Here is a 16,993-nt window from a genome sequence, read left to right on the forward strand (position 1 = left end):
TTCCTTAAGAACAAAATCAAGGTTTAGTTGCGATTTATAATCTATTCTATTCAGTGATATATAATATATGGGTTGATTTACAATCAATGTAATTGTTGCTGAGCGATATAATTATTCGAGAAATATTAAAGAATTATCAAAATTTATTAATTTTAGAATTAGTTAATTATTAATATTTAAAAAATATAGATTAAAGTATCTTATTGAATTACTAAAATAAAGAAATTGAATTGATGATTACAATTAATAAATTTTAATAATCCTTAATTTTTTTAATGGAAAAAAAATTCCTAATTATATGGTAGCGTTTAAAAGAGAGACAGAGATTAAGAAACTGAAATTGAGAGACAAGAAATCAAAATAAATTTTAGTATTATATTTAGTATAAAGTGAAAAATAAAAATTAAAATAAAAATAAAACTTTAATTTAATTTATATAAAGTGTAGTTTCTGTCTTTGTCTCTGTGCTAATATCTCAAAATAATTGTTTAGTTATATGATGACAAATTAAACGAAATGGGCTGAGTCCAATTTGGGTCCAATATTGGTAATTAAAACACAATGAATGATTAGCAGTTGAGAAGAGACCAAAAATATAAATTATGTTGGGTGTTGTGTGGATTGTTGAATGTGAAATCCGTTAACTTTGGCGGGGTCGTTACTCGTTACCAACATGATAATATTTTAATTTAAAAGCCGCTAGCATTCGTTCCCCTTTCGTTCTAACTTATAACTTCTGACTCTTTTTTTGCTTTGTTTTCTTTTTGTTGACCCTACAAATAAAAGAAAGTTTCCTTTTTTCATTTTGAAAAGCATTTAATAAACTTTATCCGATGGATCCCCAGACATTGATTCTTTACCTGTGCTAATTTTATTTGAATAAATTAGGTATTTCAATGTTCTTTTAAAAAGCTATTTTAAACAACTTTGTTTTTAAGCATTCAAAACTTGAATTCCTGCATGTAAAAACGAGGAAGAGTCCATTGACCTATCCCTATAGACCTTGACCTTCAAATAAAATATAATGTACTTATTTATACTTTCATCGGTCAAGGTTGGTTTTTTATTTTTTATTTTTTATTTTTTAACTGCAACCCAGAAGTTTGACTGAATAAACAAGACATATATGGTTTGACATTGTTCATTTAAATGTCAAATTTGAACATAAAAAATATTTATACAACTTTGACAATATTTTTCCATGCACTTAATTTCTAATTTCTAACTTCTCTCATTGACTTATAATGAAATATTAATGATGCATACCTTTTTATTTATTTATTTTGACTGTTAATGTGTATATAAATTATCATCAAACCTAATAATGTGTTGCTAAAAAAAGAAAATTTGATATGAAAATTGCAGAGAGAGAGAGAGAGAGAATGGTGAATTGATAGTGAAAACTGAAAAGTTGTAAGGAAAAGGTTGAGAGCTGGAATCACATGGAGTTGTCGCTGAAGCTTGCTGTCTCCTCCATCCCAATCCCATTATTCCCTTGACAATCATCCATCCATCCATCACTATCTTCTCTTCTTCACCCGCTTCCACTCCACTCCATTCTCTTTCTCTTCCTCCATGGCTCACCTTAAGGTACCTACTTTCCTCTGCTTTTCCCTTTTCGTCCTTTTCAAGTTTGTTCATGTCATTGATGTTTGGTTGGTGCGAGAAAGCTACCCAATTTATACTTGGGTCTAAAAAAGCCTTCCACTTTTCCTTGTTTCAGACTTTAGAGTAGCGTGCTGTACACTAGTGTTCTTGTTTCTCCAATTGTATTTTTGTTTCCCTCCTAACGTGGCTCATCAACTGTTAGGGTTTCTTATGGGAGAAATTCAGCTCCTTTGCACAACATTTTTGTCTATGAGCTCGAAAGACAAGATCCCTCTTTTGATTTTGATTTTTTTTTTCTTTTTGGTGGGTGGGTAGGGGTGTCTTGTAACAAGTTCTGAACTGAGTTTTGTGTAGGATGATGAAGATATTTTACGAGTCAGTCTCAATTGGTTGTGATCTTTTGCTTGTTATTTACTAGATCCTGTTGCCTTGTTTTAATTTGTTGTAGCAACTTACTAATAAGTTGAGATCCCTTCAGTTTGTTGGAAAAATAAAATTTTTAAACTTGATTATTTCCTATGCAGTCAAAAGGATTATTTATTTATTTATTTATTTATTTTCAATATGTAGTGGTGCCAATGCTTTATATTTACAATAAGCAGTAGTTTCAAGTTGGATAGTGAAACATATGTGTACAGACACTCATTCACATCTATAAACCTAGCCAAGAAATCCATTGTGTGTTTTTATCCAACAAGCTTACTGAGTGTGTTATTGTATCTGTTATATTTGCGAATTAGTTAACTATACTTTTCCTACTTTCTGTTGATTGTAGTGACAAATCATGTTGAACTGCCTTGTGAAATATTTGAAATTCTAGTATTGTTCATAATTGTGACAATTTTGACAGGAACTGCCTGCTTCTGTTGTTAATGGGAATGATTCCCTCCCTGGTAATATAATATCCACTACAATTGGTGGAAAAGATGGGGAGCCCAAACAGGTATTGTCCTTGTTCCCTGAGTTCATAGTTATGATTTTCTTTCGTTGAGTTGTAAAATTTACAGCATTATACCTTCATGCTTTTGGATTTAGACAATTGCACATCTGAATCATGATAGATCTTGGATTGAAACTTTAACATCTTTGTTATGAGAATTTCTGTAGACTATAAGTTACATGGCAGAACGTGTCGTGGGTACTGGGTCATTTGGAATCGTTTTCCAGGTATGCCAATACTTGATTTTATTCATCACTGTTATGCTGCAATCTCCATATATTTTGCATCTTGTAATAATTCTTTCTTTTAGGCAAAATGCTTGGAAAATGGGGAGGCAGTAGCCATCAAGAAAGTTTTACAGGACAAAAGATATAAGTGTCGTGAACTAGAGTTAATGCGCATAATGGATCATCCAAATATCATCTGTCTGAAGCATCATTTCTTTTCCACTACAAGTACTGGTGAGCTGTTCCTTAATTTGGTGATGGAATATGTTCCCGAGTCTATGTATCGAGTCTTGAAGTTCTATAGCACTGCTAACCAAAGAATGCCTCTTATCTATGTTAAACTTTATATGTACCAGGTAAGTCTTAAACTTTATGTTAAAAATTAAAAGAAGGAAATAATTCTTTCCTTTTCACTTCTCACATGTTTGGCACACATCCAGATTTTCAGGGGGCTGGCTTATATCCACACTGTCCCTGGAGTATGCCACAGAGATTTGAAGCCACAAAATATACTGGTTGGCTTAATATGCTTTCTAAATGGACTTTATAAGTAATAGTCTTTCCCATAAGTAGCTATTCTTTCCAGCTCTGATGTCATTCTTGTATTTTCCCAGGTTGACCCTATTACACACCAGGTTAAGATATGTGATTTTGGAAGTGCAAAAGTGCTGGTACGTTGGCATAAACATATATTAATCCATCATATTATGTTTCCTTGTGTCGCTTGCATTATTATATTTAATAACTTTGCCCAGGTTCTCCTGTAATTCTGTTAGAATATTAACCAAGTATTATCAATTGTAATGAACTTTCAACTTTTTAACAATGTCGATGAAGAGGATCTAACTGATATGTGTTTTTTTTGGTCAGGTCAAAGGAGAAACTAATATATCATATATATGTTCCCGGTTCTATCGCGCACCAGAACTCATATTTAGTGCTACTGAATATACTACTTCAATTGATATTTGGTCAGCTGGTTGTGTCCTTGCTGAACTGCTTTTGGGCCAGGTTTATATCTGCTTTTTCTCTGAGTGTTTCAATGTGGCATTTACTGCGAATCATGCAAACAATCTTTGGTTTTGTTATTATCTACTGCCTATATGTCAACTGATATACAAATGGTATTTTGGCAGCCATTGTTTCCGGGTGAAAATGCAGTGGACCAGGTTGCAGAGATTTTCAAGGTGCTACAATTGATGCCACCTGCTATGTTTCTACTTTTCTATTCTGGTATTACCATGTCATTATTGTCATAAGAATTCAGCCCTATAATATTATGTGGTTTCAGGTCCTTGGCACACCCACTCGAGAGGAAGTCCGCTGCATGAATCCAAACTACAACAACTTTAGGTTTCCACAGATAAAAGCACACCCATGGCACAAGGTTTGCATTTCTATCTCCCTTCTGCGACATGTTTTTTCATCTAATCAAAGTTGAGTAGATAGAAAGGGACTTCTAAAACATGACTATTTTTACAGATATTCCACAAAAAGATGCCTCCTGAAGCAATTGATCTCACTTCCCGGCTTCTGCAGTATTCCCCTAGTCTCCGATGTACTGCAGTGAGTGAGATTGCTGCAAATATGATTTACCTGTTCGGTTATTGGCTGCTAATTTTACATATGCATAAATGAAAAAGATAATTTAGAAGTTTGAGGATGGTTCTACTTTTGTTCTGCAGCTAGAAGCTTGTGCACACCCATTCTTTGATGAACTTCGTGAACCCAATGCTCGCTTGCCAAATGGTCGTCCATTTCCACCACTATTCAACTTTAAACAAGAGGTGACTGTGCTGGAGCTTCAAATTCTTGGAAATTCTATTAAACTTGGATAATTTTGAATAGTCTGGTGCACTTTTCTGATCAACCATCAATATAAACATTCTATCTAAACAACTATGAATATAAATATAGTCTTGAGAAAGAAACACCAGTTTTCAATCCGTCAAATTGCTTGTACCAAGGGTACCCTCATAGGAGAAATCATGTTAACTGTGAATCTACATGATCTGATAACTATAGTTACTTTGGTATCTTAACTAGTAGTAATTTTTACCTGTTGTGTTGTTTGTGTTACTGTTTACAGTTATCTACAGCATCTCCAGAGCTTGTTAACAAGTTGATCCCTGGCCACATGAAACGGCAACTAGGGCTGCAACTTCCCCACTCTTCAGCAACATGATGTTAAGCCAAGGGCACAGTATTCTGGTTGATTAATTAACACTTAACAGAGGGGGTTCCATCTTTTGTGTAATTTGCCATGTATTTTGCCGCACAACACAACCAGTGTAAATTTTGCGCCCGACCGGAACTGAGGCTCGGGTTTCTGGACGGCTGCAGTTGATCCATCGGTTCAACCAACATATATACCTACTAAACTCCTTTTGCTTCTTTATGGTGGATCTATATTTCCCCAGGCAAACGGCTCTGGGATTCCATGATATTTGTAAACATCTACTTCTAGTATTGGTCACAATGCTTCTGTGAAGGGCAAAGTAAACCAGAGAGAGGATGGTTCATGAATGTTGAGGACGGATAAGGTTGATTTGTTGGGTCTGGCTATGTCCCCATGTCAATATATGTGACTCACTGGCCATGTTGCACATAAAAAAAAGAAAGTCATGTTCTTATTGAATGTCAATATGCTGTTTCTTCTCTTCAGTCTTCACCATCCTATCCGTATTAAAGTTTATTTATATGAATTCTTATATTTCATGCGTGATATTGTTATTTTATATACAGAGAATTATTTATTTCTCCCTTGTGTTCCAATATTCTCTGAACTTTTGAGTTTTGAGGCTATGCCATGATTGATTAATAAGAATTTTGGGAAAAAAAATTAATCAAGATATTTTTATGTACGCAGACCATGTGAAGAACTTGCCTTGGGCATATTTTTTTTATTAAACATCAGCCGTATCTGGCAATGATTTATAAGTCATTTAATACTAATTCTTAATGTAAACAGATCTGGTAATCTAACATGGCAGGTTGTTAAGATAGGCTAAAAAAATATCTTGTTGGATAGAGGTAATACTTTGTTAATTAATTAATAAATTAGAAAGATTATCATTTTGCAGTTTGCACGTGACATGCTGGTTCTACCATCTTCCAGAGTCAACGTTTTAGTTAATCTTGGACCCAAGATTAAGAGTGGTGTTATTATTCTGACTTTTATTTACACATTTCTTCATGATTACAAACAATATCAAAATAACACAATCTCAATTCAGTGTACAAGACAGACAATATTGTATAGACAAAATATTTTTCAGGAAATGAATGCATCCATATGTTGAACAAATATCCCATGCCGTTGGAAGTAGTTATTCTTTAACTTTTTTCATAGCTCAAGCTTACTGAAGCTTCAAATGTACCAAATCTATCGGCATTAGTCAATTTATACGTACCATTTTGCCCTATGTAACACTAACAACACGAGTTTCGTACTTTGAAATTTTGACCAGTATTTATTTGAGTGTTGACAGTTACCAGAGAGAATATCTTTCTTAGGAAAATCCAACTGGATGATACTTTATCTGTTTAGCATATATCTCTAAATGTAATAAAGAATTGAGTCAATTGACACGTGAATATTGTCCCATTTAAGAACAACCTTCATTAGTTTGAATAAATTAAGGGAATACTTATTCTTGTCTTCACATTCCAACTGCTTTGTACACACACCAAAATATATATATAAGGTAAAGTGCATACTGCATAGTAATGTGCAAGTAGACGTTATTTAAGTTAGACATAACTAGCGCCAAATTTCTGTTAAAGATTCGCGGTTTAAGGAACTTGATTAATTAAGGTATAGTGTTAAAATAGAAAGATACTTAATTTTGTTTGTTTGCTCTGGGAGATGCAATTCATGGCAATAGCTAGATTCTTAACTTTCATTAATGTTTGTTTGTTAATGCAATTATGCAAATTCTGTTACTATGTGGTATGCTTAATCACAAATTAAATGTCAATTTTTCATATCACAGAAGAAAAGCAAAGGTGGCAAGATAACTTCAAAAAGAAAAGTCATTTTTGTTCCCACTTGTGTTATTTTTATTACTAGTTGACTTGATATCAAACCATCACATGAATTGCGGTGCTCAAGAAAGTAGTATTTTATTTTTTAACACAAAGCTGCATGAATAATCAATATAAAGTTAAATTCGTTAACAAAACTATAACATTTTTGGCAGATAATTAAATAAAAATAGCTATTAAATGGAATAAATTTTGTATTTTGCAATTGAAAAAAAATAAAAAAGTAAAAAGGGTTCTGTTGTGAAAAGCATGGAATGAAGACAAAAACCCTGAATTTGCTATCCTTTGCTTTGGACATGAAATGATTCAATTGCACTCAAACTCAATCCCTTTTTCTTACCATTTTCCAAGTTCCTTTCTTCACCTAACCCTGCTACTCTTCTTACCCTTCTGTTCACATTCACATTCATATATAAATTAAATATTAATAATGCTCTTTCTTACAACACCACCCACATCCATAAGCAGTAAAGCACTTACCTTCAACGCGGTGTGGATGGATTCTAACATGCCCAGACTTTAATTTCTTTCCATAAGTTAGTATTTTGAGGTAAACCCTTTCTCTTTTGTCACTTTCTCCTTGTTTGTTTGGGTGATTCATTATGGTTAATTTAGGTGATCCATCATATGACCAAAGTTCCTTTCTTTTTGCCTTTTTTCATGATTTTGTTGCAATCTCTGAAGATTGTGTGTTAAATCATGAAGCGGGTGGTTGAATGATGTGGCTTTGCTACCTTTCATTTGATCACATTATTCATACTCTGTTAATAATTTTTGTTCTTTTGGGGTTTGTCAGCGTGGGATGCATGGGTTACTAGGAGTTTCCTTTCAGGTTTGGAAAGACAAATTCAGTGGAAGGGATTGATTTTGGTGTGATGGATCAGGCAAGAAGTGAAGACAGTGCTGAGGTGTTGGATAATGTGGATGAAGGGGTGGATAAGAATTTGAGCCATTTGGTTGAAGGAGTTGGAACTGATGCAGGAGATGGTAGTGGATTGGTTGAGAGAGATGATGTAGTTGGAGAAAATGGAACTTCAGATCTGGGTTTGAATATGGAGCTAGAGGAGGAGGAGGAGACTCGAGTGGTTAAGGATCAGGAAACAGCTGACTTGCAAAAAATCAGTGATACATTGTGTGGGGTTGAGCAAGGAACTAGTTATAGCTCAAGAAATTTGGTCAGTGGGGAGGTTGTACTTGAGACCTGTGTTGTAATAGATCCTCCTGCTCGGATCGAGCATGTCCAGGGAAAATCGAAAGCAAAAGGCAATGAATCAGGGTTGAGCAAGCTAGCCATGAAAGCACCAAAGGCAGTGTCTGAGACAGATAAAAATTCATGTGCAATTGATATAAACAAAGAGTTTAGTGAGAACTTGGAAGGTGAAATGATTTGTAGAATTTGTCATCTGGCATCAGGGCAACCAATAGAAGCAATGATGGTTGGGACTGCTAACAATGAAACTAGTACAGATTTGATTCAACTTGGTTGTGCATGTAAGGATGAGCTAGGCATTGCACACAGTCATTGTGCTGAGGCATGGTTCAAGCTTAAAGGAAACAGGTAACAGTCTCTTTTACCTCAATATCTGTTTTTCTCCTAATTTTATATATTCAAGTGTTTGGTGGTTTGGAATATTATGATATGATTAAGATTTAAACATTGACCTTATTCATCGTTCTGGCACTACCTATTTTTAATGGACAATACCAAACATTTCATAAGGATTCTAAATTTCCATTTCTTTAATAATGATATTTGGCTTAATTTCTGAAAAGAAACCGTCACTCCTGCATTCTTCTTGCTGTATGTGTGTGCACTGGTAATATCTTTTTTCAACGAATAATATGTGGTAGGGGTTTCAATGTTTTTGTTTTTTCGTATACATGACTTGTCCTGTGGAATTGCTGAAATTATGTAGCCTTACATAAAACCAGGAATGAAATTATACATGACTTTGAATCCCCAAAAGAATTAATACATAACTATGTATCTCCTGCATGAACTGCTCATTGTTGAATGCCGAGTATGTTGTTAAAGTTATTAACCTTTTCACAATCACAGGTTGTGTGAAATATGTGGTGAGACTGCAAAAAATGTTTCAGAATCACAGGTTATCAATCATTCATTTATGGAAGAGTGGAACGAAAGTAGGTTCATCGACAGTGGTAATAGTACCTCAACCGGCTTCTTTGGAAGATGCTGGCGTGGACAGCCATTCTGTAACTTTTTGATGGCTTGCTTGGTAATAGCTTTCGTTCTACCATGGTTCTTCCGTGTAAATATGTTCTAGAAAGAGAGTTAAACACTGTGATGAGTTCTTCATTGTTTCCGGCACACATACTTCGGAAGGGGTGTTAACCTTGTCCAAATTTCCATATCTCAAGGTTTGTGCCTTGAAGCTTCAATGTACAAAAAATGTTACCAGCTAGGGAACTCACGGCCAAATGGTTTCATTACATGACATTCCACGGATTTGAGTGTGTCTTCTCTTCTGAGATATATACATTGTTCATACAGAGAGAATACTTTAAGGGATCCAAGAAAGAAAGAGCAAAAAAGTTATTTGTGGTGGTTTAGATTTTGTGTTAGAATTCAGTACCTAATTTGTTGAAAAAAAAAATGCAAACAAACGGTAATACCTTCTTCTCTTGGTTCCTTTATTTTAATCTATGTTTTAGAATGTTGGCATGTCTGCCAAAGTTGAAAGAGAACCTAATATCACGGTTCATGAAACAGTGTGTATACTTGACATATCTCAAAAGAGAAAAACTCAATGGCCATTAAAATTTATTTTTAGCCAATATTTTTAACTATCCTTTCAATTTCTTTATCTAAGAACAACATATTTTTAGCTCATTTTTTAAAATATTGTTGGTCAAAAATAATAAATTCTATTAGTCATCTAATATTTCTATTTTCAAAATTCTAAAAGTTCTAACATACTCAGGCATGAGTACAATTGGTTTTGCGAGCCTTTGGTTTAGGCTACGATTGTTCAACTCTTTTCTTTTAGTTGGCAGTAGGTTTAAGCCCTTTACTATTGCTCCAATTTTAGTTGCTCAAATCCGTGTATATGATTACTATTATTTAACATTTGTAAATGAGTTATATTTTCGCAAATAACAATCCGTTGTAGTCTAGGTGGTTAGGATACTCGGCTCTCACCCGAGAGACCCGGGTTCAAGTCCCGGCAACGGAAGTTTAGATTTTTTAGTTCCTCAATAACTAGTTATCACTAGTGCTTTCCTTCACCCGACCCGCACTCTTAAAGGGACCAAACATATATAATTATTTTAAATTAATTTTAATATTATTTTATATTAATTATAATTGTTTTGTTTTTAATTATACTAGTTGAATTAAAAAATATATTAAAGAAACATAAAATTAACATTTATAAATAAATTCAAGTTTAAATATAGATATTAATTTTTTTCACTAACAAATATATGTTTTTTTATAAATAAATGTATCATAATTTTTTGACATAAAATTTATTAAGATCTGAATTTTTTCAGTTTAAATCCAATTTTACTGTAATTCAATAGTGTGATTTTATTAGATTTAGAATTAAATAAAAGTCTTAAAAATAAACTCAATTATTATTTAAGATTGAATTTGAATCAAGATGAACCCAATTTTACCCAAACTATATACACCTCTAATTGAACTGGTGAAACTATATATATCTGTTCTTTATATATATATATATATATATATATTAATGTCATCAAATCTTTATTTATTCATATCTTCATTTCATATTATAATTATAAATAATATTTCTTAAGTTTATAATTAGAATGATAAGTGGATAATTTCATACTATTTTTGTGATTTTAGTATTTTATAATATAAAATTTTTTTTCAACTAAATTATAAAATAGATAAACTAATTTCATATAATTTATTAGATAAGTAATAAATCTATGTTCCCTACAACAGTTTATATAAATTTTGAAAACTCTACTGTTAGATAGCGATTTATATAAATTAATTACAAGACATAAATATAACTGTTTATATCCTGGCTTAAAATAGAGCCAGGTTCATAATAAATAAAGGTTCATTGAAAAGAATCAACCTTATCTACACCTATCTGATTTTATAGAGGTTGGACGTGATGCCAGCAGATTAGTCCTACTTATCTAAAGATGTAACTAACTCCAAAAATATTTTTCATTTATCTAGAAGGGAGATCTCTACAACTTTTTAAGAAAAAGAGAACAGTTATCTACCAACAAAGGTGGAACTATACTAAAAGGTGGTTATCTACTCTTTTATAAATATACTAACACCCTCAGGTATATTCAACATCTAATCTACAAAAAATCTGCCTAACCCTAAAACCCATGCTAACCTAAGCATCGGAGTCTCTTGCAAGTATCACCTCCACCTCCTCACGAGAAACTCGAATAACGGCACCTCGACATCAGTACAAGTCGAACGCTGTCATGGAAGGAGTCTGGACCTCACGTCTTGGCCCAAGAACAACCTAGTTTCAGATAACTTCCGGAATATTGGCGTCGTTGCCGGGAACTTGGAAGTCTACACCCTACCATGGTGGACGAACAATTTAAAGACAAACGCAGTGCATTTGAGTCCAAGCCAGAACTTAATCACGAGGATTGAGCACTTGTATTACCTCGACCACAGGAAAGAACAAGTGGCCCTAGGGGAAGATACATTGGAAAATCCGCCATCACGGCAGATGCATTCAGAAATCCATCCTCCCGAGGATGAGGAGCCCTTCCATCCTACAGAGATTCTAGGGCTCGTACATGGACACTGCAGTTAATTAGAACAAGTCGAACAGGAGATTGAGTGACAGCGGGAAGCGGAAAGAGACTTGTGAAAAAAAGTACGACAACGAAGAGAGCCGGAGGAAAAGCTCTCGAAATTAGAAGCCAACCTTCGAATTCGGAGAAATCGCGCTGACTGGGAGGAAAGTCCTCTTGGAGGGGAAGAACTATTCATTGAAGAAATCATGCGAGTTAGGATTCCCATGAATTTTAAAAGTCTTGACATGAATCTTTATGACGGAACGGCCGATTGAAGACGTCGCCTTAGTAACAAAAGTCGGATGTACCTGGTTGATGTGTTTGATATAACTCGCTGCAAGGCCTTCCTGGCAATGCTGACCAAAACAGCGATGAAGTGGTCTAATAACTTACCACCAAGGTCGGTGACTTGTTTTGATGACCTAATAAGGAAGTTTCTTACCCAATTTTCAATTTAGAAGGATAAAGTCAAACATGCTCCAAGTCTCTTAGGAGTAAAACAAGAAATTGAAGAAACACTCTGAACTTATATGAAAAAGTTTAACAAAATCTGTCTGAAAATACAAAATTTACCTTCCAAAGCAGTGATAATGGACTGGTTAATGACCTTAGAGAATGGCCGTTTTTCCAATCTATATCAAAGCGACACCCGTCTTCTTTGTACGAGGTACAAAAGCGAGTAGATAAATACATCAATATAGATATTAAAGTAACACCCAAATTCTTGTTTGCTGTTAATTTAAAAAGACACATTGTATGTACCTGAAGTTAAAGACATGGATATCAATATTATTGTATGGTATCATCCCAATTTGGTTCTTATTGTTGTTGTTCTCTGTTCATGCCTTTAGTATCTTCTATGCAATTGATGTAGCTGAAATTCCTTTATTTTGTGCCATTTAAGATTTTGTTCAAATTCTTGACATAAATCTTCATATTAATTATGCTATTTTATTTTCTTTTAATTGAATATTTGATTTAATATTTTTAGCAATTGATCAAATTAATTCTAGTATAAGGTTTAAATTAGTCATGGTTAATATTATCAGTACTTCAATCTTTTATGGTCAGAAACTATGAAGCACGGACACTTTATTAAGTTGCCATGTTCGCGTGTCAGATACATTTTGGACACGCTATTCATCGATACTCGTCTGACACGCGTGTCTGCTATGTCCAACCGTGTCTTAATAAAAAATAAAAAATTCTTCTTCGGAAATATTTGGACACACCTAAATACTATCACGTGTCAGCGTGTCCAACCTTATTCTTAACATGTATTGTTGAAATAAGTTTAGAAATAATATATATTATTATTTATTAAAACAAAAAATATTTAGATACTTTTATATAGTTAAGAGAAGACATTAAAAATAGTTAAAAAATTATTTTATATTTTGATAACAATAAAATATTAAAAATTCATTGTAATTTATTCAAAAAATATTTTATATTCTATATATATATGTCATGTTCCCGTATCTTATAAGATTTTAAAATTCGCGTATCCGTATGTTTCGTGTTGTGTTGTGGTCTCATATCCGTATCGGTGTCCATTACATCATAGGTCAGAAAATGATTATTTACTATATATATATATATATATATATATATATATATATATATATATATATATATATATTAAAATGAGTAGTGCTTATTAAAATAAGTTTAATCTTTTAATTTTCTATGTCAATGCCAAAATGTGTTGTACAATAGAATAAGTGGTATAATAAAATCAAATAAAAAAATTTTGTTAAATGTTTATCATTTTATATTTTTTATTAATTTTTAATATATTTAAAAAAATGATTTAGACAAACAAAAATATCTATTTATTGTAAATTTAGATGTTATTATGTTAATTATAATTTCTCAATATTTTTAGAATTTATTAGAATTCTATAATTAAAAATTTATGATGATTGAAAAATAAAAAATACATTTAATTTGAACATAAATATTTTTACATAATTTATATATTTGTCCCTCCTAATTTTTTTTAAGATCCGCTACTGATCGGTTCATTTATGTGAACTATTAATTATGTCATGGTATGAGCATACTTCAATTGAAGGATATTTTAGATTATGTTTTTTAATTTGTGGGGATGTGCGGGAATATTTTAGTATAGAAATCTGATTTGGCAATGAAGTAAAATGAAAGAAGAAGAGTCTAATTCAGTAGTTTGGCGATGAAAACTACTTTAGTTCAACTTAGGTACACATTATGGAACCGTGGACAGTCATAGACAGCTCATATCCAACCATCTACAAGAAAATTAGCATACATCAACATTAATACATCATCATCGTCCTCTTTTTTCCACAACACAATATTATTCTTTACACCAAATCATATCCTGTCATATATTAACATCATTAGCAAGCAATTCCCAGCTTGGCCTTAATTATGTCCCTCTTCTAATCAATTAAAAAACTTTGTTCTACCCATGTGATAAAAAAACTAAAAGGTTTCAAATTTTTTTACTAATAATTGTTCTTAAGAATACAAAATTGAATAATAAATATAAATAAATTTTATTTATAAATTCCTTTTCTTTTAGGATGTTAGTAAAATCCAACTTTAAAATAGCAAAACTGTTAAATAGTATACTCGAGCAAAAGAAAATGATTAGATATGATAAGCTCATCGACATTGGGTCAGCTCAGCAGCAGAAATCAAAGAAGAGAAAAGCATGAGAAAATAATTCCAGCCCAAAACATGAATGATACACAATATTAATTTATTTATTCGCCTAGTATTCCATTCATGTAACCACAAGAAATTATTGAAAAACAAATAATAGAAGGAAAAAAGAAAAAAGAAACTAGTTCGGTGATGCACCCCTCCCTCCCTTTGGGTTACAATCTCAATGAAGAACAATCACAAAATAGCCAAAATTAAAATAATTGAGACATTAGCAATTTGACAACATAGAAAAAGAAACATATTGACATCAATTTAATGATTCTTCCTATCCTATTGGGTACCTTCCATACATTATCCACACCAAAAATAAATAAATAAATTCTTCCCCATTTTTGCAACCAATGTATAATTAATCAGTGCATTTTAACAAAAGCATCAGACTTAAACAAATAATAAATTCTCCTAACCTAAGTCCTTAAAACCAATAAAATGAAATTTTGCATCACCGACAGCACTTTGAGCACAAGATGAGGAAAACAATGAGGAAAACAATGGAAGAAAGAGCAATGGCGACACCAAGAACCACCTTGTTAGGACCATGATGGTGCCCTTTCTTGTGACTGGTATCATCATCGTCATCATAATCATCATCACTGCTATCATCCTCAGAAGAAGAAGAATCCTTTGATGGTGGGGGAGACATTGGCATCCCATACTTATCACAGGGAGCAATCCCAAGCTTCAATTTTGAAGACAAAATTGTGTGATTGTAACACAAGTCGCTGTTCCCACCAACCTTAATCACTTGCAACCTCTTCATGAAACTGGAGTTGAAAGGTACAACCCCACGAAAGTTGTTGTTTGCAAGATTCAAGTACTTGAGGCTCTTCATCTCAGATATGAACTTTGGAATTGTACCGTTGAGCTTGTTTGAACTCAGATCCATGTGAATCAACTCTGGTATAGCTGATATAGAATCTGGGATTGACCCAGAGAATGAATTTGAGGCCAAAGAGAGATTTTTCAATGAAATCAAGTCACCAATGGAAGAGGGTATCTCACCCTTGAACCCATTGGAAGAAAGATTCAAAGTTTCGAGGCTATCAAGCATGGTAATGGAAGGCGGAATGCTACCCTTGAGCTGGTTGCCAGATAAATCGATGTGGGTAAGGTTGGAATGGACGTGCTTTGGAAGAAAACCAGAGAGATTAGCATTGGAAATGGTTAAAGTTTTGAGCTTGTTCATGTGGGCAAGAATGACGTAGGGACCTGAGGCCTTGATTTGGACATTGGAGAGAGAGAGATCGGTGAGGTTTGAGAGGTGGGAGAGGGAGACGCCGGAGATTCTGTGGGGGCAGTTGAGGAGGTGAAGGGCTTGGAGTGTTGGTGAGAGAGATTTGAGTGCTGTGGATGAGAGTGAAACGTAGCTTGAGCAGTTTGAGAGGCGGAGGGAGATGATGTGTCGGAAGGGTTTCGAGTTGTCGCAGGTGGTTGTGTTGTGAAGTGGTGTTGGGGAACATGGGTTCTTTGAGGTTGGGATGTTGAGGGACTCGAGTGCCCTCAGTTGCTTTGGATCAAGGGGTGATGAGGATGAGGATGAGGATGAGGGAGATGAAGGTGAAGTAGATGCCTTTGGTGATGGTAATGGTGAAGATGTGGGTGAGGGTGAGGATGGTTTAGAGGAGGGTGAAGGTTTGGGGGAAGGTGATGGCTTAGAAGAAGAGGGTGAAGTTTTAGGGGAAGGTGAGGGTGTTTGAGGGAGTGGTGGAGAGGATGATGAGATGATAATGGAGGGGAAAAAGAGGAGAATGAGAAGAAGAAGAAGTAACGGAATTGGTTGTGATGGTTCCATTGCTGTGAGTGTGAGGGTTTGGAACTTGGAAGTGAGTGTGTTTTGAAGTAAGTACAAAAATGGGGTTATACCGGAACTGTAACAAATATAGAATATTGGAAAATCAGCTTTGCTACAAATTACAGAGAGAAGACCGATGGGTCCTTGTCTCCTTGATATTCTTCTATTTAAATAACAACGGTCAAAATGGGAAAAAAATGTTTAATTAATTAATCTTATGATTTGCCAATAACTAGTTCACACACTATAATCTATAATCTGTAGCATACCTTTCGTTTCTGCATTCATGGCTATTTCTTTTTCTTTCCTGTTGAACCGGTGCCTATGTTTAATGAACCGGAAAATGCAGGTAGGTGAGTTTTCTTCACCTACAATGCTGATCAAAGAGTTTTCCAGATACACATTATGTAATCAATTAATGGAGTTGGTTATGCTAACATTTGCAATGAGTAATGGTTGGTAGATTCAAGTGGTATTTGCTTGGGATAATGGGTGAGAATAATGATAATTATAACTAAGTTTTTTTTTTTTTTTTTTTATAAGCCGCAAGCCTACCTGAATTATAAGCAGCAATGCAGCAAGACAGAAGACTTCTAATAAACTTCATTTACTATAGAATAAAATAATATTAAATATAATAGATGATGATCATAATCTTGTGTTTCTTTGGTAAAGTACAGTGCAAAGAATAATGCTTACTTCAAATCTGTGAAAACCGAAAAGTGAAGTTTATTGAATGTTAAAATATGGGGCGGTAAAAGGAACAGCCACACAATAAGGCATAAGGCCAATCTCATAGTACTAGTTATTCACTTATTCTGTATCTTGCATTAGATAATATATAAAAATATATAAAAAAAAAATTCGAATTTTTTAAATAAAAATATA

General features: G+C 33.5%; 3 protein-coding genes and 1 non-coding gene across 4 annotated transcripts; 3 read left to right on the plus strand and 1 right to left on the minus strand.

Moving 5' to 3' along the window:
- Positions 1 to 1,333: 1,333 nt before the first annotated feature.
- Positions 1,334 to 5,535, plus strand: LOC130968727 (shaggy-related protein kinase eta-like). The gene is made up of 12 exons (XM_057894156.1): positions 1,334 to 1,590; positions 2,459 to 2,551; positions 2,716 to 2,775; positions 2,859 to 3,131; positions 3,216 to 3,290; positions 3,390 to 3,446; positions 3,646 to 3,786; positions 3,912 to 3,962; positions 4,067 to 4,162; positions 4,258 to 4,341; positions 4,461 to 4,562; positions 4,865 to 5,535. The coding sequence occupies exons 1-12, from the start codon at positions 1,576 to 1,578 to the stop codon at positions 4,958 to 4,960; spliced, it is 1,143 nt and encodes a 380-aa protein (XP_057750139.1). The 5' UTR covers positions 1,334 to 1,575; the 3' UTR covers positions 4,961 to 5,535.
- A 1,577-nt stretch (positions 5,536 to 7,112) lies between these two features.
- LOC130967917 (uncharacterized) lies at positions 7,113 to 9,616 on the plus strand. The gene is made up of 3 exons (XM_057892965.1): positions 7,113 to 7,372; positions 7,619 to 8,380; positions 8,882 to 9,616. Exons 2-3 carry the CDS (start codon positions 7,698 to 7,700, stop codon positions 9,108 to 9,110), a joined length of 912 nt encoding a protein of 303 aa, XP_057748948.1. The 5' UTR covers positions 7,113 to 7,372; positions 7,619 to 7,697; the 3' UTR covers positions 9,111 to 9,616.
- Positions 9,617 to 9,946: 330 nt separating this feature from the next.
- On the plus strand, positions 9,947 to 10,019 carry TRNAE-CUC (transfer RNA glutamic acid (anticodon CUC)). The gene has a single exon. It is a non-coding gene; the product is annotated as a tRNA-Glu (tRNA).
- Positions 10,020 to 14,321: 4,302 nt separating this feature from the next.
- Positions 14,322 to 16,368, minus strand: LOC130968134 (receptor-like protein 51). Its single transcript, XM_057893230.1, has one exon. The coding sequence runs from the start codon at positions 16,103 to 16,105 to the stop codon at positions 14,756 to 14,758; it is 1,350 nt and encodes a 449-aa protein (XP_057749213.1). The 5' UTR covers positions 16,106 to 16,368; the 3' UTR covers positions 14,322 to 14,755.
- Between the last annotated feature and the right edge of the window lie 625 nt (positions 16,369 to 16,993).

This window comes from Arachis stenosperma, chromosome 3 (assembly GCF_014773155.1).
Source record: "Arachis stenosperma cultivar V10309 chromosome 3, arast.V10309.gnm1.PFL2, whole genome shotgun sequence".
NCBI classification, from domain to species: Eukaryota; Viridiplantae; Streptophyta; class Magnoliopsida; order Fabales; family Fabaceae; genus Arachis; species Arachis stenosperma.

Excerpts from the sequence above, each read along its gene's own strand:
- LOC130967917 (XM_057892965.1), top strand. The coding sequence starts at position 7,698 with ATGGATCAGGCAAGAAGTGAAGACAGTGCTGAGGTGTTGGATAATGTG. Across the intron at positions 8,381-8,881 it reads TTCAAGCTTAAAGGAAACAG|GTTGTGTGAAATATGTGGTG; the intron begins GTAACAGTCTCT and ends TCACAATCACAG.
- LOC130968134 (XM_057893230.1), bottom strand. The coding sequence starts at position 16,105 with ATGGAACCATCACAACCAATTCCGTTACTTCTTCTTCTTCTCATTCTC.
- LOC130968727 (XM_057894156.1), top strand. Across the intron at positions 3,787-3,911 it reads CTGAACTGCTTTTGGGCCAG|CCATTGTTTCCGGGTGAAAA; the intron begins GTTTATATCTGC and ends GTATTTTGGCAG. Across the intron at positions 4,563-4,864 it reads TATTCAACTTTAAACAAGAG|TTATCTACAGCATCTCCAGA; the intron begins GTGACTGTGCTG and ends TACTGTTTACAG.